Source organism: Salmo trutta, chromosome 25 (assembly GCF_901001165.1).
Source record: "Salmo trutta chromosome 25, fSalTru1.1, whole genome shotgun sequence".
NCBI lineage: Eukaryota > Metazoa > Chordata > Actinopteri > Salmoniformes > Salmonidae > Salmo > Salmo trutta.
In genome coordinates this window covers 20,635,080-20,656,154 of record NC_042981.1, presented here as the reverse complement: position 1 = coordinate 20,656,154, position 21,075 = coordinate 20,635,080, and the positions used below count along the sequence as shown (strand labels likewise).

The 21,075-nt window shown below is 41.8% G+C and overlaps 1 protein-coding gene across 1 annotated transcript; it reads right to left on the bottom strand.

The window, feature by feature from the left end:
- Positions 1 to 528: 528 nt before the first annotated feature.
- LOC115162714 (interleukin-17A-like) lies at positions 529 to 15,066 on the bottom strand. Its single transcript, XM_029714183.1, has 4 exons — positions 15,050 to 15,066; positions 1,508 to 1,609; positions 979 to 1,154; positions 529 to 760 (listed from the first exon to the last, which is right to left on the bottom strand). Exons 2-4 carry the CDS (start codon positions 1,556 to 1,558, stop codon positions 529 to 531), a joined length of 459 nt encoding a protein of 152 aa, XP_029570043.1. The 5' UTR covers positions 1,559 to 1,609; positions 15,050 to 15,066.
- Positions 15,067 to 21,075: the final 6,009 nt, after the last annotated feature.

Sequence of the window (21,075 nt, the reverse complement as noted above, 5' to 3'; positions counted from 1 at the left end):
AGTCTCTTTTGGCTAAGAGTTGAGGAAAGACCGATTGCTTTACTTCTGTTTTTTATAAGAAACAATGTGTTCGAAATTCCAAATTGTTTGCATAGTAAACTTACACACAGCACTGGTTACAATGATGACATACTAATCATGTGGTTGAAATTCCACCCTCAATGCAACAGATTTTTGGTTGCGATGGAGACGTGAATAAAATCCAGTGTATTTTCCATGTAGAGTCCACAATACTATTATAGTATATTATAAACATATATATGGTTCAAAAAGTGTAAGAGAAGTGGGGTTTTAAAATGCTTTTATTGCTCAAGTGGAAAACATTTATGAATACATAACATTTTAATGGTGATATTTTTCTTGAATTCTACTCAATTATTCACCATCAATTCTTCTGGCTTTGTGGGATCAACAAATATTGGACTTCCTTGGAAGCTTTAAATTAAAATACATGAAATAACATTTTGATTGAATTAAATTAATAGCCAAACAAAGAAAGACCATAGATATACTGTTCTGCAGACTACATCAAGAGGTTCTAGCCCAGGCACAGGTGCACCCCACGGCCACGGACAGGAAGGAGACGCTGTAGCACTTCCTAGTGGCTGAGATATGGAGCACCAGGACCTTCTGGTAGATAGGTACAGAGTTCTGCCGGTAGCCCACGGCCTGGCTGCTGTTGGTGGGGTAGACACAGTACATAGAGCTGCACTTGGCCTCCCAAATGGTCAGAGGAATACGGTCCTCCACTGTAATGGGTCTAGAGAAGGAACAGAAGGAGAGAAAAACCACTTAAGCAATAAATCAACAACAAATATTTAAACAGTAAAACTTACTAAATACTGTTTTAAGGGATACATTTTTTTTTATTAACATTTTAAGACAGTCACATAACTCCTCCCGAAGTCAGCATTTCTGAAAACTATCCCTTTAAGTACAGTATCAAATACTTTAGTGTATGTGTTGCTGTAAACTTACTTCCAGGTCCAGGGGGACAGGGAGCGTGTGTTGATGTTCCCGTTTCCCTCTGATGCCTCTGAAGGAGTCTTGTAGTAGTCTGAAGGAATGGTCAGTGTGTCCTCACACCTCTCCTTCTCCCCCACCTTCCCTTTGCCCATGGTCAGGCCCAGCAGCATAGACACACAGCACACAACCTGAGGATGGGAAGAGATGGAAATACAAGTAAATATTACAAGTTATGTAACAAATTAATAGTGCTGAAACTTAAGCAGAAACAGGCCGGATAATCAAAAACCATGGGACAGAAACTATTCTACTTGCATTTTCATCAATTAAATGAATATATTTGTCCAAATCGGATGTGATGCTGCAGTGTACTAATGAATACATGAGGCAAACAATTTTTTAATATAAGATAAATCAACCAGCACATCAGAAGTATATGGCAACAAAAGTATGGCAAATGAATCAATTATTACCTGTGATTTTCAGTATAACAAAAAACCTTAGTAGTTGCTTTCTCACACATGCTGTCCATTTTACTCACCAGGTATTTCGACGCGTTGTTTTTGAGCTCCATCTCTGATGTCTTCCACATCCTTCTGTCTCCCGGAGTGGTGTATTTATATGATTGCCTTGAGTGGAGGAACTGCAAGTACTATTGATTAGAAATGTGATAATATTACATTTTTTATCTTTGACCTGCATGTCGATGGTAGACCATTGGAAACAACGGGAGATTCTGCAGATCTAAGTTAGTTGGCCTTATCACCTTATCTACTACCAATGTCTTTGGGTGTTAAAGGGCATTTCCGCTACTTTTCAACCTCATAGTCATTATCTCCAGCACCATACCACTGTCTACATATGTGAAAATGGCACGTTTTATATGATCTGTGTTTAAAAAGTTTTGAAAAAATGCTTCTCTGTAACCAGTGGTGACCGGTCGTCCTGTTTTGAGCCCCACATAGTATTTAGCAAAAAATAAATACAATAAAAATAATATTTATTTTGTGGGAGGGGGGGCCTTGCCTGTTTTGCATGTTATTTTGGCATTAATACATGTCACATATCAGTTTGAAAACAATGTAAAAAAAAATATATATTTTTTTTTTTGCCATATGTATGTGTGTGTGTGTGTTTGTGTATATATGTATGTGTGTGTGTATATGTGTGTGTAAATATGTGTGTGTAAATATATATATATATTTATTAACTCATATATATATATATATATATGAGTTAATAAAGTCGCATACAAACATGGCCTCTTTTTTGTTTTCTTGAGTAAGGCAGGTGTTTCAGCATAGCTCAGTGCTTTCTGTGGTGGTGGGGCAAGACAGCAGAAAATACGGAGCGTTGTGCCATGATTAGCTCAGTGTTCTGTCACTCATGGGGACACCACATCACTGCCAAGACTAATAGGCTGACCACACTGCTCACGTCGCGTGCGCGAGCATTGCAAAATAAATGTAGAAATCTATGTTATTCAATTATTTCACCCACACTGCTCGCGCACGTCAACGAGTGTCTGCGTTGCCAAGCGCTAAAACAGAACTCCTTTCTATTTCTGACGCAGATCGCGCTGCAAGTCCTGCCTCTCCCATCTCCTCATTGGTTTATAGAAGCAGGTACCCACGTGCCATCAACTCATTGGTTATACCCACGTGGGTGATTGAAAGATGAACTGTGTTACCGGTTGGTGTAGGAATACTATGAACGTTTAGATGCCAATCAACATATAAGTTCAAAGATGAAAAAGCCTGGAAGGAGGAAAGATAACTAGAAACAATTCGGTTGACCGTTTTATGTGTGGATTAATTGTCGGAGTAGAGGACCTTGTGTATTTCAGGTAAAATAACAACTCAATGTTTATATCCCAGGACAAATTAGCTAGCAACAGCAAGCTAGCTAAATAGGACAAATTAGCTAGCAAGTGCAAGCTAACTAGCTAAATTGCCATAAATGTTTTATGCTTTTCGACCTGTTCCCAAATTAATGTAATTGGTTCAGAGTTTGTTTTGATATTTTAACCTGCGTGTCGTGATCGCGTTTGGTGTAGGGGGACAAATTAAATGTATGCATGATGGTGCACGCGCGCAGCCGGTTTGGGTTCCGTGTAAGCGTAGACCTCGAAGATTGTAGCCCTTGAGTGCTGCCATAGAGTTGCATTAGAAGTGCCCATCCAAGAAGGCTCAAGGTCATTGGCCACAGATAAAGGGACGTCAAATCACGTTATATCAGCAGTAGCTTTGATTGGACTGACATGTTAACATCATACTTTCAAAATCTTACCTAGCAGTCATCATCATGAATCAAGTCGACAATCTACTGGCAAATCTTTTTAACCCTTGTCATATGAAGATAAATAATGAAGATAGATTATAGATAAAACACGTTGGTGCTCATCAGCCATTGGACGTAAACATTACACAGCAAGGGGGGGACCAGTACGGAGAAATAATGTATGAAATGTATGCATTCACTACTGTAAGTCGCTCTGGATAAGAGCGTCTGCTAAATGACTAAAATGTAAAATGTAAATGTGAAATTGCAAAATCAACAATGAGTGGTTTGGAAGGAATCAGTGACAGTGGCTGTGTGGTCCCAAATCTGGGATTAAGGGGCTCTTTACCAAGTTTAAAATTATAAACAACAACCTTGACTTTGGCCATGCTGTCAATGAGGCATGATTTGTGCCGCGCTCAAAACAAAAGTTAACTTGGAACTGCGAAAACTTGACTTCAGTGAGTTCAAGACAACTGGGAAGTTGGAAAATAAACGAGCTGCGACTGGGAAAATACATTTTGAACGGTCATCCAACTCGGACTTGTAAATCCGGCCCCTTTCTAGAGCTACGACCAATGACGTCATCAAGATTCAACTTTTTTTTCAAGGTCCCAGTTGTTTTGAAAGCACATCAATCCAGATAATGCCATACATTGATGAAAAATTTTTCACATGAAGGACCGCCGTGCCACCTTCCTGTTCAAGTGAACACAGCACAACAAGGTGAGTCTAAAAATATATTGTAAGCTACTGCATAAATTATGTAATAAGCCAGGGAGGTATGTATACTGTAGCTAAGAATGTAATACTAAGTGTATGTTGTTTTGTAGTAAGATGTTAGTAGCTCATCTGCCTCTAATAATTTGGGTCTATTTACCCCTCTTAATTTTGCCTACTGTTCTGACTTGGTGGTGCACATGTAGCCTATAACCTGTTGAGGATCTTATCCCGATCTTATCCCGGTATTGGGATTCATTGTCATGTGACCATGGCGGGGAATTCAAAACTGCAAGAGTAATCATTTCAAAAAATCAAATAATCAACTATTTTCCTCCATTTGAAAGATATATCTCCTAAATCTAACCACGCTGTCCGATTTTCAGAGGCATTACGGAGAATGCATAAAGTTAGGTTATGTGAGGAGAGTACATTGACAATAGCTGCGTGTAATGTTTAGCCAATTCAAAGAAGGGCATCAACAGACAGAAAACTAGCTAGAATTATGCACTTACCTTTGACAATCTGCATCAGATGACACTCATAGGACATTATGTTATACAATACATGCATTTTTAGTTCCATCAAGTTCATATTTATATCCAAAAACAGCATTTACAGTCGCGGTGAAATTCAGAATTTTTTTCGGCTCGAATGCACCCAGTGAATCCAGCATTACAAATCACGGAATTACTATTCGAAAACATTGGTAAATTATAATATTGTCATTCAAAGAATAATATATTATCATCTCGTAATTGCTACCGAATGGCCAGATCTCAAAATAACTTTACTGGGAAATCACATTTTGCATAAACTGGGTCCTATGCTAACAACAATAAGCTATATGCTAAGCTAAGCTAAGCTATACCGTTAGCATTAGCATCATCTAATATCGATAATAACATTCTAAATATCCCCTTACCTTTGATTATCTCCATCAGAAGGCGCTGCCAGAGATCCCAGGTCCAGAACAAATGTGGTTTCTTTTGACAAAGTTCATAATTTATGTCCAAATAGTTAGCGTTCAGTAGGCTCCCACAAAATGAGGTGGGCAGTGTAAAGTCACGTCAAAAAGCTAAAGAAAACCTAGTAAATAATCTATTTACGTTTGTTTAAACATGTCAAACGTTGTTCATCATTAATCTTTTGTTCCATTTTTAACGTGAAACATCAGTAAACATCAGTAATATTTTCACACAACCTATCAAGTGTCTAGAATAAACGATAATGACAAAGGCACTCTTCTCAGATTCATGCGCAGGCGCAAAAAATGAAGTGATGACGTGTCAACTTGTAAGCTTTCTTATTCGGTCTGTATTCATCACAGATGCTTCCAACAACTTTCTAAAGATCGTTGACATCTAGTGGAAGCAGTAGGAGTTGCGAACTGAATCCTTTCTCACTGTGGTATCTTTAAAACAATGACACTAAATAGTACAGTCACAAAATTCTCATTTTTTTTAATCTATTTTTCACAGGTTTTTGCCTGCAATATGAGTTTTGTTATACTTACAGACACCATTCAAACTGTTTTAGAAAATTCAGAGTGTTTTCTATCCGAATGTGTTAATAATATGCATATCCTAGCTTCTGAGTTGGTGTAGGAGGCAGTTAAAAATTGCCACATATTTTTTTCAAAATTCTCAATACTGCCCCCGTGGCCCGTAGAGGATAACCTGTTTTAGAGAAATGTAATCATTGAATATTGTAAGAGCTTTCATTGTCTGCTTATTCCCCTTTTATTTATCCTACGGTTCTGACTTGGTGTACAGGGAGAACACTGTAAGAATGGCCCATGTGCTCAATTCTGTCGCTGTACATTTCAAAAGTGCTAAACAAATAGTTATATTGACTATGTCCATCCTAGCTCGCTCATTAATGTCTTAATCGAAATTACGGATTGCCTCTTAACCGCTTGCCCCACCAAGATTTATATGCTAAAATCGCCACTATCTATAACATCTCAGGGTAGGATTAAAAGTAAGAAAAACTGTGATTTTCAAGACTAACGAGTTTCTAGCCAGAGGGAGGGTATTTTCTTGTTCCCCACATCCCCGCAGATCTCATAGTGTTTGAAAATTACTGCTTTTGTGCTGTTGAAAATGAGGTTGAAAAGTGGCTGAGTTGCCCTTTAAAACTGGATTACTAATTTCCCTCACGGATATTGTGCACCCTGTAAATCAAATAAAATACAATTTTATGCACATGGTTAGCAGATGTTATTAATGCAGGTGTAGTGAAATGCTTGTGCTTCTAGTTCCGACAGTGCAGTAATATTTAAAAAGTAACCTAACAGTTCCCCAACAACTACCTAATACACACAAATCTAAAGGGGTGAATGAGAATATATACATTTAAATATATGGATGAGCGATGGCCGAGCGGCACAGGCAAGGTGCAATAGATGGTATAAAATAGTGTATATACATGTGATATGAGTAATGTAAGACATGTAAAGTGATTAAAGTGTAATTATTAAAGTGGCATCGTTTGAAGTGACAAGTGTTCCATTTATTAAAGTGGCCAGTGATTGGGTCTCAATGTAGGCAGCAGCCACTCTGAGTTAGTGATTTCTGTTTAGCAGTCTGATGGCCTTGAGATAGAAGCTGTTTTTAAGTCTCGCAGTCCCAGCTTTAATGCACCTGTACTGACCTCGCCTTCTGGATGGTAGCGGTGTGAACAGGGAGTGGCTCGGGTGGTTGTTGTCCTTGATGATCTTTTTGGCATTCCTGTGACATCGGGTGCTGTAGGTGTCATGGAGGGCAGGTAGTTTGCCCCCGATGATGCATTGTGCAGACCACACCACCCTCTGGAGAGCCTTGCGGTTGAGGGTGGTGCAGTTGCCGTACAAGGTTGTGATATAGCCCAACAGGATGCTCTCAATTGTGCATCTGTAAAATTTTGTCAGGGTTTTGGGTGACAAGCCAAATTTCTTCAGCCTCCTGAGGTTGAAGAGGCGCTGTTGGGTGGACCATTTCAGTTTGTCTGTGATGTGTACGCCGAGGAACTTAAAACTTTCCACCTTCTCCACTACTGTCCTTTCGATGCAGATAGGGGGATGCTCCCTCTGCTGTTTCCTGAAGTCCACGATCATCTCCTTTTGTTTTGTTGGCGTTGAGTGAGAGGTTGTTTTCCTGACACCACACTCCGAGTGCCCTCACCGCCTCCCTGTAGGCTCTCATCGTTGTTGGTAATCACACTACTGTTCTGCTGTCGACAAACTTGATGATTGAGTTGGAGGCGTGCATGGCCACACAGTCGTGGGTGAACAGGGAGTACAGGAGGGGGCTGAGCACGCAACCTTGTGGGGCCCCAGTGTTAAAGGTCAGCGAAGTGGAGATGTTGTTTCCTACATTCACCACCTGGGAGCGGCCCGTCAGGAAGTCCAGGACCCAATTGCACAGGGACCCAGGGCCTCCAGCTTGATGATGAGCTTGGAGGGTACTATGGTGTTGAATGCTGAGCTGTAGTCAATGAACAGCATTCTTACATAGGTATTCCTCTTGTCCAGATGGGATATGGCAGTGTGCAGTGTGATGGAGATTGTATCGTCTGTGGACCTGTTGGGGCGGTTTGCAAACTGAAGTGGGTCTAGGGTGGCCGGTAAGGTGGAGGTGATATGATCCTTGACTAGTCTCTCAAAGCACTTCATGGTGACAGAACTGAGTGCTACGGGGCGATAGTCATTTAGTTCAGTTATCTTTGCCTTCTTGAGTACAGGAGCAATGGTGACCATCTTGAAGCATGTGGGGACAGCAGACTGGGATATGGAGTGATTGAATATGTCCGTAAACACACCAGCCAGCTGGTCTGCGCATAATCTGAGGACACAGCTTGGGATGTCGTTTGGGCCAGCAGCCTTGCGAGTGTTTACACGTTTAAATGTTTTACTCACGTCGGCCACGGAGAAAGAAAGGGGGAGCGCAAGACGGTGGCACTGTAGCCAGTCCTTGTTAGCGGGCCGCGACGGTGGCACTATATTATCCTCAAAGCAGGCAAAGAAGGTGTTTAGTTTGTCTGGAAGCGTGATGTCAGTGTCCGTGACATGGCTGGTTTTATTTTTGTAGTCTGTGATTTCCTGTAGACCCTGCCACATACGTCTCGAGTCTGAGCCGTTGAATTGCGACTCCACTTTGTCCCTGTACTGGCATTTTGTTCCCTTTCTTGTGAAGGGAATAACTACACTGTTTATATTCAGCCATATTCCCAGACCTCTTTCCATGGTTCAACGCAGTGGTTCGCGCTTTCAATTTTGCGTGAATGCCGCCATCCATCCACGGTTTCTGGTTAGGGTAGGTTTTAATAGCAACAGTGGGTACAACATCTCCAATGCACTTCCGTATAAACTCACTCACTGAGTCAGTGTATAGATCGATGTTGTTTTCTGAGGCTGACCGGAACACATCCCAGTCCGCATGATCAAAACAATCTTGAAGCGTGGATTCCTGTTGCTCAGACCAGCGTTGAATGGTTCTTGTCACTGGTACATCCTGTTTGAGTTTCTGCCTATAAGACGGTAGGATCAAGATGGTTGGATTTGCCTAAGGGAGGGTCGGGGAGGGAGGGCTTTGTATGCATCGCGTAAATTAGAGGAGCAGTGATTCTTAGAAGGGATGACTAGATTATATGATCTCTTGTGTGGCTCTGTTTGCTTCTCCTAGTGCAATGTTCTTGATTGCTGGTCATGGGGACCTACAGTTTGTGCATGCTTTTCTTACAGCTCAGGGCCCAGTTTCACGAGAGCGATGGAATTTAGGTTTAGGAGTGTTTTAACGATGCATCTTTCCTACAATGGCCGAAGATGTAACATGCGTTTCCCAAAGCACCACACAGAGATGACAGTTGCTAAGTGCATCGTTGGAGCATGTCTCAACTGATAGGATCGAAAGGAAGTCAGGGCTGATCTTGGATCAGTTTTCTCAATTTAAATGTTACCTTAACATTAGCATTATGTCACAATACTGATTATGGATCAGTTTCTATTACCACCTACAGCTGCAAATACTGAGGGCGCTTATTCTAATGCTTACCTAATAAAATGCACTAAGTCACCATTAGGCTACACATTACACATCATTAAATATATTGAGACAAATTACAGACAGTAGCCTACAAGTAGGAAAATGGAACTCAATTGATTGAACATGAAATGTATTTCGATAGGACTGAAATAGGCCTATAGCCTACTGTATTTATATTTTAACACAGTCATCTCGGTTTTCACTTCATTCATGCTTGTTTGTATCAATTGCAAAGACATTGGCAACTATATTTATAGTACATTTTGTTCTGAAGTTATCAGCTGTCACAGAGAGCTGGATAAACCATGTGATTCTATGATTAGCGGAGATCTTCTATGTATAAAGTGACGCGGGAGGGCAAAAAAGCATCTAACGATGCACTGTTCTATGAGTGGTCTGAGGCAGGCAGTAAATTTTGAGCGTTTTCAAGTGAAATATTAATAGCAATGGTTTTGGGAGATTAAATGTTGCTCTTTTGAAGTTTCTAACTATGAATTTAGCCTTAAAATGCTTTTGGGGAACAGGGCCCATCTCTGCAAAAAACACACCTGATTCAACTAGTGAATTCATCAAGATCTTGTTAAGGTAAATCGTGTACTATTGCTGGGCTGGAATGTAAGCCTGCACACACAGCGGTTATTGTACTATGGATGGTCATTCCTGTAGCCAGTTGCATGCATCCATCTTCTTATCTCAGTGATCAACCACATAGGTTGAAAAGATCATATCAGAGAAGCAACGGTTGTGTGATACTCCTACCTCCTCCTACCCGGTTGTTGTCTAGTCATTCCCGTACACACTAGGCTATGAACTACACAACAGCTTTGCTATCTATCTCTCCATCTAGACGAAACTCTGTTCTAGATAGATGCCTCCAATGATATGGTTTCCCCATGTGCTCTCTACCAATCAACCACTGCACAACATCACACAGATGAGTGAGAGGCTGACTGCATCCAGCCACTGTCCTATTTTAGAACAGGCTACATCTACCACCACTACATCTACCATCTACCACCACCCAGAATGAGAGCGAGAGATGGAGAGAGAGCTCTTACGGGTACTGTACTATACAGTACTTTCCTTTATGGACTTCACCAACTTCCTGTGTCTTTCCTGCTGGTCTTGCCTCTTCCTGTGATGCCACCTTGTCACCCTGTGTGATGTGGTTCCTAGCGTCCCCTGTTGAGGTCTCTGTCAGAAGGTGTCGAGGTGTCATTCTGAGTCTGCTGCAGTGACTGGTTAGAGTCTTGCGTGTTGCTCAGGGCCTGTACAGCTTGGAAGCGTATCAGCACTTCTGTGACCCCATTTTGTCTGGAGAGAGGATGTGTGCATGTCGATATATAAAATGCGGCTTATTTATCTGCTACCCATGAGACAACAAAACACAAATAAAATGAACATTTTATTTGGAGTGCGGAGTGCAATAGAGATTGCCTCATCTGTGGATCTGTAGGGGCGGTATGCAAATTAGAGTGGATCTAGGGTGTCTGGGATGATGGTGTTGATGTGAGCCATGACCAGCCTTTAAAAGCATTTCAATGGCTATTTGATGAGAGTGCTACGGAGCGTTAGTCATTTAGTCAAGTTTCCTTGGCTTCTTGGGCACAGGGACTATGGCGGTCTGCTTGAAACATGTAGGTATTACAAACAGGGCCAGGGATAGGTTGAAAATGTCAGTGAAGACACTTGCCAGTTGGTCAGCGAATGCTCTGAGTACGCGTCCTGGTATTCCGTCTGGCCCCCCGGCCTTGCGAATGTTAACCTGTTTAAAGGTCTTACTCATATCGAGCGAAATCACACAGTAGTCTGGAACAGCTGATTCTCTCATGCATGGTTCAGTGTTGCTTGCCTCGAAGCAAGCATAGAAGGCATTTAGCTTGTCTGGTACAGTAGGCTCGTGTCGCTGCGCAGCTCGCGGCTGGGTTTTCCTTTTGTAATCCATGATAGTTTGCAAGCCCTGACATAGCCGGGGTGGTAGGATTGGATCTTATTACTGTATTGACGCTTTGCCTGTTTGATGGTTCATCGGAGGTTGTAGTGGCATTTCTCATAAGCGTCCGGATTAGCATCCCGCTCTTTGAAAGCGGCAGCTCTTGTCTTTAGCTCAGTGAGGATGCTCACTGCCCTATCCCATCTGGGCAAGAGGAATACCTATGTAAGGATGCTGTTCATTGACTATAGCTCAGCCTTCAACACAATAATACTGTACCCTCCAAGCTCATCATTAAGCTCGGGGCCCTGAGTCTGAACCCCGCCCTGTGCAACTGGGTCCTGGACTTCCTGACGGGCCGCCCTCAGGTGGTGAAGATAGGAAACAACACCTCCACTATGCTGATCCTCAACACAGGGGCCCCACAACGGTGTGTGCTCAGCTCCCTCCTGTACTCCATGTTCACCCACAACTGCGTGGCCATGCACACCTCCAACTCAATCAAGGTTGCAGATGACACAACAGTAGTAGGCCTGATTATCAACAATGACAAGACAGCCTACAGGCAGGAAGTGAGGGCCCTGGTGGAGTGGTGCCAGGAAAACAACCTCTCCCTCAATGTCAACAAAACGAAGGAGCTGATCGTGGACTTCAGGAGACAACAGATAGAGCACGTCCCTATTCACATAGAGGGGACCGCAGTGGAGAAGGTGAAAAGCTTCAAGTTCCTCAGTGTACACATCACTGACAATCTGAAATGGTCCACCCACACAGACAGTATGGTGAAGAAGGCACAACAGCACCTCTTCAACCTCAGGAGGCTGAAGAAATTTGACTTGGCCACTAAGACCCTCACAAACTTTTACAGATGTACAATTGAGAGCATCCTATCGGGCTGTATCACCACCTGGTACGGCAACTGCAGCGCCCAACGCATCACCAGGGGCACAGTGCCTGCCCTCCAGGAAATCTACAGCACCCGAGCCAGGGCCTGTTCACCCCGGTATCATCCAGAAGGTGAGGTCCGTACTGGTCTCTCAAAGCTGGGACCGAGAGACTGAAACAACCTCTATGTCAAGTCTATCAGACTGTTTAAATAGCCATCACTAGCCGGCTACCACCCGATTACTCAACCCTGCACCTTAGAGGATGCTGCCCTATGTAAATAGACAAGGAATCACTGGTCACTTTAAATGGAACACAATTCATTTTAATAATGTTTGCATACTGTTTACTCATTTCATATGTATATACTGTACTCTACTGTATTTTAGTCAATGCCACTCAGACATTTCTCGTCCTAATATTTATATATTTCTGAATTTCATTATTTTACTTTTAGATTTGTGTGTATTGTTGTGAATTGTTAGATACTACTGCACTGTTGGAGCTAGGAACACAAGCATTTTGCTATACCCCCATAACATCTGCTAAATATGTGTATGTGACCAATACAATTTGCTTTTATTAGATTTTTGTAATCCATGGCTTCTGGTTGGGGTATGTACAGTCACTGTGGTGATGACGTTGTTGATGCCCTTATTAATGAGGTCGGTGACTGATGTGGTACTCAATGTTATTGGATGAATCCAATAACTAATCAATGTTATTGGATGAATGCCAGGACATAGTCCAGTCTGTGCTAGTGAAACAGTTCTGTAGCTTAGCATCCGCTTCATCGGACCACATCCGATGAACTTCCTGTTTGAGTTTTTGCTTGGAAGCAGGAGGATAGAGTTAGAGGGAGGGCCTTGTATGCGTTTCTGCGTGTGGAGTAAAGGTGATCTAGAGTTTTGGCGCCTCCAGTTGCACTGGTGACATGCTGGTAAACATTAGGCAAAACGGATTTCAGTTTCCCTGCATTAAAATCACAAACACCGCATCTGAATGCCCATTGTCTTGTTTGCTTATGGCCATATACAGCTAGTTGAGTGTGGTCTTAGCATCGGTTTGTGGTGGTAAATAGACAGCTATGAAAAATATAGATGAAAACTCTAAGTAAATAGTATGGTCTACAGCTTATCATGAGCTTGTACCTGGAAACAGCTGATTTTTAATGGAATATCTACATAGGCATACAGAGGCCCATTATTAGAAGCCATCACGCCTGTGTTCCGATGGCACATTGTGTTAGCTAATCCAAGTTTATAATTTTATAAGGCTAATTGATCATTAGATAACCTTTTTTGCTATTATTTTAGCACAGCTGAAAACTGTTGTCCTGATTAAAGAAGCAATAAAACTGGCCTTCTTTAGACTAGTTCAGTATCTGGACCATCAGCATTTATGGGTTCGATTACAGGCTCAAAATGGCCAGAAACGAAACTTTCTTCTGAAACTCATCAGTCTATTCTTGTTCTGAGAAATGAAGGCTATTCCATGCGAGAAATTGCCAAGAAACTGAAGATCTCGTACAACCACTGTCACACCCTGATCAGTTTCATCTGTCCTTGTTATTGTCTCCACCCCCTCCAGGTGTAGCTTGTTATCCCTAGTGTATATATCCCTATTTCCTGTCTCTCTGTGCCAGTTTGTGTTGTATGTTCCAAGTCAACCAGTGTGGTTTTCCAGTTCGCATGCCTTTTTCTATTCTCTTTTACAAGTCCTCCCAGTTTTGACCCTTGCCTGTTTTCTCGCTGCCTAACCATTCTGCCTGCCCTGACCTCGAGCCTGCCTGCCACTCTGTACCTCCTGGACTCTGAACTGGTTTTGACCTTTTGCCTGTCCACTACCATTCTCTTGCCTACACCTTTTGGATGTAATAAATATCAAAGACTCAAACCATCTGCCTCCCGTGTCTGCATCTGGGTCTCGCCTTGTGCCCTTATAACCACGTCAGCCACGTCTCTGAGAAACATAGGATATTACAGTTTTTCAGGTCCCTTTGATACGATATTCTTGAACAACGCTCATCCAGTTTGTTTTCCAGTAACTGCACATTTGCCAACAGAACGGAGGTCAATGGCGTCTATTTGTTTGCTGACGTAGTCTCGGCAGGATGCCATTTCGCCTGCCTCTTTTTCTGCCGCTACTTCCTCTTTCAAGTCCCGGGCATTAGGGCCTGGTCTGGAGTAAGCATAACATCCAGAGCTGCCAACTCGTTGAAGTAGAAATTCTCATCCAAATCGAGGTTAGTGATCGCTGTCTGATGTCCAGAAGCTGTTTTTGGTCATAGGAAATGATGTCAGAGACATTGTGTACAAAAAACATTAAGATCAGCTTCAAGAAAACACAAAATAGCGGAATTGGTCTGGAGCCTGTATGACAGCTGCTATCCACTTAGAGAAGTCAGGAAAGGAAAGAGATATTTGTGACTTGTTCTCAGCTCTTGATTGACCAGTGTGAGCCACAGATAACCAGGTTTTAAATCCATATAATTGATATAAAATGCAATAGTTCAAAAATATGTTTTACAATTGTTTTTGGGGTCAGGTGACGAGGTTCCTAGATATTACTTAGCCCACACTGGTAGGTTTAGTGAAGGAAGAAGAAGCAACTTCAGAGATTCCTGGATGTTTAGAAACCCCCATGTAGCTTAACCCTGGGCCTGACGTCCATATTTCCTCTGACTGGGGTGTCATAGATTGTCGCACTGTGTTGACATAACAAGTAGAAAGTCCTAGAAGGTCTGAGCCACATAAAACACAGGCAAGCCTTTCTGGAGTACCTGAACTGTCACTCTAAGATCTCTCGCTTTCCATTACTTTATGTATCGCAAACTGAATATCAAACCGGTTACAGTTTTGCAACTATGAGAATATGACCTTTTACTTCAGAAAGGGCTGTAAATGACTCGCCTAAAGCTTTTGGATTTTTCTTGTAACTGAATCAAACCAATGTGTCTGGCCTAAACTCAGTCCTTTGATGTGACCAAAGGGGAACTAGTCATGTCCAGGCCCACTATTTGGGACACACTGTGTTAGGGTTCAGCTCTGTACAGTGAAAGGAATCATCCAAAACGCATCTAGATATTATCTATCATGAATAGTTGGGAATCTACCCTTGCTGTTTTGTAAATGCCAATTGATACCAAAATATAACTACATTGTCTCGATATGATGTTGAACACGATCCGGGAGTGCAAAACCATGACAAAGCAATGTGAAATGTAAGGATGGAAACTCACAGTGCGGTCCTTCTGAATCTCTGCGTTTTGGTTACATAGTGATCGGCATGGCAATCCAGGTCAGAGGCTGGTTTTATTATGTTCTGAGTGTTGACGCGTGGGCGTATCAAGAGCGAGGAAGTGTACGGTGTCTATGATTGCATAGTTGTATTATTACTGTTATACGATTTTAACTTTGCTATTTTCCCAGGACAGTGAACATTGAGTCCTCAAAAATATTTTGATATCAAATTGCAGACAGACATACATCCTCATTTGAAGCACATGACCAAATTAATTCCCCCCCTGGTGGGATAATAAAGTTGATCTGATCTCCAAAAGTCAGACTCAAATGATAATCACATGGCTTGACAATGGCTGTTTAAACTGACATACTGTTGCTGTGACATAGATATCTTCTTACCTATCAGAGCTATTCATGACAAACTCTGGCCCATAACCATACATCTTGCCACAGCTGGCTGGTTGGCTAATGTTAGTATAAAATTATTTGGCAAACACTTTGTTGAGACCTACATAAGTGATTTCTAGGCATAGACTAGAAATCACTGGGCACTTTAAGGAATGGAACACTAGTCACTTTAATAATGTTTACATATCTGGCATTACTCATATGTGTATATACTGTATTCTATACTATTCTACGGTATCGTACTCACTTAATAATGTTTCCATATCTTGCATTAATCATATGTGTATATACTGTACTGTATTCTATACTATTCTACAGTATCTTAGTCACTTAATGTTTACATATCTGGGATTGTTCATCTCATGTGTATACTATTCTACGATATATCATTCACTTAATAATGTTTACATATCTGGCATTACTCATCTCATATGTATATACTGTTTTCTATACTATTCTACTGTATCTTAGTCACTTAATGTTTACATATCTGGCATTATTCATCTCATATGTATATACTGTTTTCTATACTATTCTACTGTATCTGTCTGTTCTGCTCTGATAGTGCTCGTCCATATGTATATTGTCATAATTCATTCCTACTTAGATTTGTGTGTATTGGGTATATGTTGTGTAATTTGGTAGATATTACTTGTTAGATGTTACTGCACTGTTGGAGCTAGAAGCACAAGCATTTCGCTACACTCGCAATAACATCTGCTATCACGTGTATGTGACTAATAAAATCAACTACATTTTTTTTGTCACGTGTTGAATACAACAGTTACCGTGAAATACTTACTTACAAGCCCTTAACTAGCAATGTAGAGTTTTTAAAAAGTAAATACGAAAAATTTGCTGAATAAATTAAGGAAAAATAGTAACACAATAAAATAACGAGGCTTAATACAAGGGGTAACTGTACCGAGTCAATGTGCAGGGGTACGGGCTAGTCGAGGTAATTGGTACTGTACATATTACAGTATCTCAATCAAAAGTTTGGACACACCTGCTCATTCAAGGGTTTTTATTTATTTGTACTATTTTCTACATTGTAGAATAATAGTGAAGACATCACAACTATAAAATAACACATGGAATCTTTTAAGCAAAAAAGTGTTAAATCAAAATATATTTGACATTCTTCAAAGCAGCAACCATTTGCCTTGATGACAGCTTTGCACACTCGAGGTAGTCACCTGGAATGCATTTAAATTAGCAGGTGTGCTTTGTTAAAAGTTAATTTGTTGAATTTATTTTCTTCGTAATTCTTATACCTAAGATAGCCCTATTTAAGATAGCCCTATTTGGTAGAAGACCAAGTCCATGTTATGGCAAGAACAGCTTAAATAAGCAAAGAGAAACGACAGTCCATAATTACTTTAAGACATGATGGTCAGTCAATCCGGAAGATTTCAAGAACTGAAAGTTTCAAGTGCAGTCGCAAAAACCATCAAGCGCTATGATGAAACTGGCTCTCATGAGGACCACCACAGGAAAGGAAGACTCAGAGTTACCTCTGCTGCAGAGGATAAGTTCATTAGAGTTAACTGCACCTCAGATTGCAGCCCAAATAAATGCTTCAGAGTTCAAGTAACAGACACATCTCAATATCAGCTGTTCAGAGGAGACTGCGTGAATCAGGCCTTCATGGTCTAATTGCTTCAAAGAAACCACTACTAAAGAACTCCAATAAGAAGAAGAGACTTGCTTGGGCCAAGAAACACAAGGAATGGACATTTTACCGGTGGAAATCTGTCCTCAAAGCATGCAGACCAGCTGGCTGGTGTGTTTACAGATATATTAAATCGCTCCCTATCCCAGTCTGTTGTCCCCACATGCTTCAAGATGGCCACCATTGTTCCTGTACCCAAGAAGGCAAAGAACTGAACTAAATGACTACTGCCCAATAGCACTCAGTTCTGTCATCATGAAGTGCTTTGAGAGACTAGTCAAGGATCATATCACCTCCACCTTACCGGCCACCCTAGACCCACTTCACTTTGCATACCGATCCAACAGGTCCACAGACGACGCAATCACCATCACACTGCCCTATCCCACCTGGACAAGAGGAATACCTATGTAAGAATGCTGTTCATTGACTACAGCTCAGCATTCAACACCATAGTACCCTCCAAGCTCATCATCAAGCTGGAGGCCCTGGGTCTCAACCTGGCCCTGTGCAATTGGGTCCTGGACTTCCTGACAGGCCACCCCTAGGTGGTGAAGGTAAGAAACATCTCCACTTCGCTGACCCTCAACGCTGAGGCCCCACAAGGTGCGTGCTCAGCCCCCTCTTGTACTCCGTTCACCCACGACTGCTTGGCCATGCACGCCTCCAACTCAATCAAGTTTGCATACGACACAACAGTAGTGGGCTTGATTACCAACAACGACGAGATAGCCTACAGGGAGGAGGTGAGGGCACTCAGAGTGTGGTGTCAGGAAAACAACCTCTTACTCAACATCAACAAAACAAAGGAGATGATCGTAGACTTCAGGAAACAGCAGAGGGAGCAGCCCCCTATCCACATCGAAGAGACAGCAGTGGAGAAGGTGGAAAGTTTTTTAAAAAAATGTACATTTTTTTTTTTAAGGTCCTCAGCGTACACATCACAGACAAACTGAAATGGTCCACCCACATAGACAGTATGGTGAAGAAGGCGCAACAGCACCTCTTCAAACTCAGGAGGCTGAAGAAATGTTTCTTGTCACCCAAAACCCTGACAAACTTTTACAGATGCACAATCGAGAGCATCCTGTCAGGCTGGTACGGCAACTGCACCGCCCTGAAACGCAAGGCTCTCCAGAGGGTGGTGTGGTGTGCACAACGCATCACCGGGGTCAAACTACCTGCCCGCCATGACACCTTCAGCACCCGATATCACAGGCAGCCCAAAAAGATCATCAAGGACACCCCCCAAGCCACTGCCTGTTCACACCGTTACCATCCAGAAGGCGAGGTCAGTACAGGTGCATCAAAGCTGGGACCGGGAGACTGAAAAACAGCTTCAAGGCCATCAGACTGTTAAACAGCAATTACTAACTCATTTGAGGCTGCTGCCTACATTGAGACCAAATCACTGGCCAATTTAATAAATGGGTCACTAGTCACTTTATACAATGCACTCTAAATAATGCCACTTTAATGTTTACCTATCTTACATTACTCATATCACATGTACAGTTGAAGTCGGAAGTTTACATACACCTTAGCCAAATACATTTAAACTCAGTTTTTCACAATTCCTAGTAAAAATTCCCTGTCTTAGGTCAGTTAGGATCACCACTTTATTTTAAGAAAGTGAAATATCAGAATAATAGTGGAGAGAATAATTTATTTTAACTTTTTTATTTCTTTCATCACATTCCCAGTGGGTCACAAGTTTAAATACACTCAATTAGTATTTGGTAGCATTGCCTCTAAGTTGTTTAACTTGGGTCAAACATTTCAGGTAGCCTTCTACAAGCTTCCCACAATAAGTTGGGTGAATTTTGGCCCATTCCTCCTGACAGAGCTGGTGTAACTGAGTCAGGTTTGTAGGCCTCCTTGCTCGCACATGCTTTTTCAGTTCTGCCAACAAATGTTCTATAGGACTGAGGTCAGGGCTTTGTGATGGCCACTCCATTATCTTGACTTTGTCCTTAAGCCATTTTGCCACAACTTTGGAAGTATGCTTGGGGTCATTGTCCATTTGGAAGACCCAGTTGCGACCAAGCTTTAACTTCCTGACTGATGTCTTGATGTTGCTTCAATATATACACATAATTTTCCTACCTCTTGATGCCATCTATTATGTGAAGTGCACCAGTCCCTCCTGCAGCAAAGCACCCCCACAACATGATGCTGCCACCCCCGTGCCTCACAGTTTGGATGGTGTTCTTCGGCTTGCAAGCCTACCCCTTTTTCCTCCAAACATAACGATGGTCATAATGGCCAAACAGTTCTATTTCTGTTTCATCAGACCAGAGGACATTTCTCCAAAAAGTACAATCTTTGTCCCCATGTGCAGTTGCAACTGTAGTCTGGATTTTATGGCAGTTTTGGAGCAGTGGCTTCTTCCTTGCTGAGCGGCCTTTCAGGTTATATCGATATAGGACTCATTTTACTGTGGATATACATACTTTTGTACCTGTTTCCTCCAGCATCTTCACAAGGTCCTTTGCTGTGGTTCTGGGATTGATTTGCACTTTTCGCACCAAAGTACGTTCATCTCTAGGAGACCGAACACGTCTCCTTCCTGAGTGGTATGACGGCTGCTTGGTCCCATGGTGTTTATACTTGCGTACTATTGTTTGTACAGATGAACGTGGTACCTTCAGGCATTTGGAAATTGCTCCCAAGGATGAACCAGACTTGTGGAGGTCTACAATTTTTTTCTGAGGTCTTGGCTGATTTCTTTTGTTTTTTTTATGTTAAGCAAAGAGGCACTGAGTTTGAAGGTAGGCCTTGAAATACATCCACAGGTACACCTCCAATTAACTCAAATGATGTCAATTAGCCGATCAGAATCTCCTAAAGCCATGACATATTTTTCTGGATTTTTCCAAACTGTTTAAAGGCACAGTCAACTTCGTGTATGTAAACTTCTGACTCACTGGAATTGTGATTAAGTGAAATCTGTATGTAAACAATTGTTGGGAAAATGACTTGTATCATGCACAAAGTAGATGTCCTAACCAACTTGCCAAAACTATAGTTTATAAACAAGAAATTTGTGGAGTGGTTGAAAAACAAATTTTAATGACTCCAACCTTTGTATGTAAACTTGCGACTTCAACTGTATATACTGTATTTTATACCATCTATTGCACTTTGCCTATGCCACTCGGCCATCGCTCATCCATATACTTACATATTCTCATTCACCCCTTTTAGATTTGTGTATATTAGGTAGTTGTTGGGAATTGTTAGATATTACTGCACTGTCTATCATGACACTAGGCGAGACCAAAATGCAGACACAGGAGGCAGATGGTTGGAGTTTTATAAATCCAAAAGGAATATTCAAAAGAATGGTCGTGGACAGGCAAAAGGTCAAAACCAGTTCAGAGTCCAGGAGGTACAGAGTGGCAGGCAGGCTCGTGGTCAGGACAGGCAGAATGGTTAGGCAGGCGTGTACAGTCCAGAAAACAGGCAAGGGTCAAAACCGGGAGGACTAGAAAAAGGAGAAAAGGCAAAGCAGGAAAATGGGGAAAAAACGCTGGTAGGCTTGGACATACAAGATGAACTGGCATGGAGAGACAGGAAACAAGGAAATAAATACACTGGGGATAACAAGCGACACCTGCAGGGGGTGGAGACAATAACAAGGACAGGTGAAACAGATCAGGGTGTGACACTGTCGGAACTAGAAGCACAAGCATTTCGCTACACTCACATTAACATCTGCTAACCATGTGTATGTGACAAATGAAATTTGATTTGAGTCCAAATTTGAGATTTTTGGTTCCAACCGCCGTGTCTTTGTGAGACGAAGAGTAGGTGAACGATTTGTTACTCGAGTCCAAGTCATGTGACTCGAGTCCACACTTCTACTTTGCTTGTAACTTTGTTTGTGACACTGTTAATGATTTATTTAGAATTTAAGGCCCACTTAACCAGCATTGC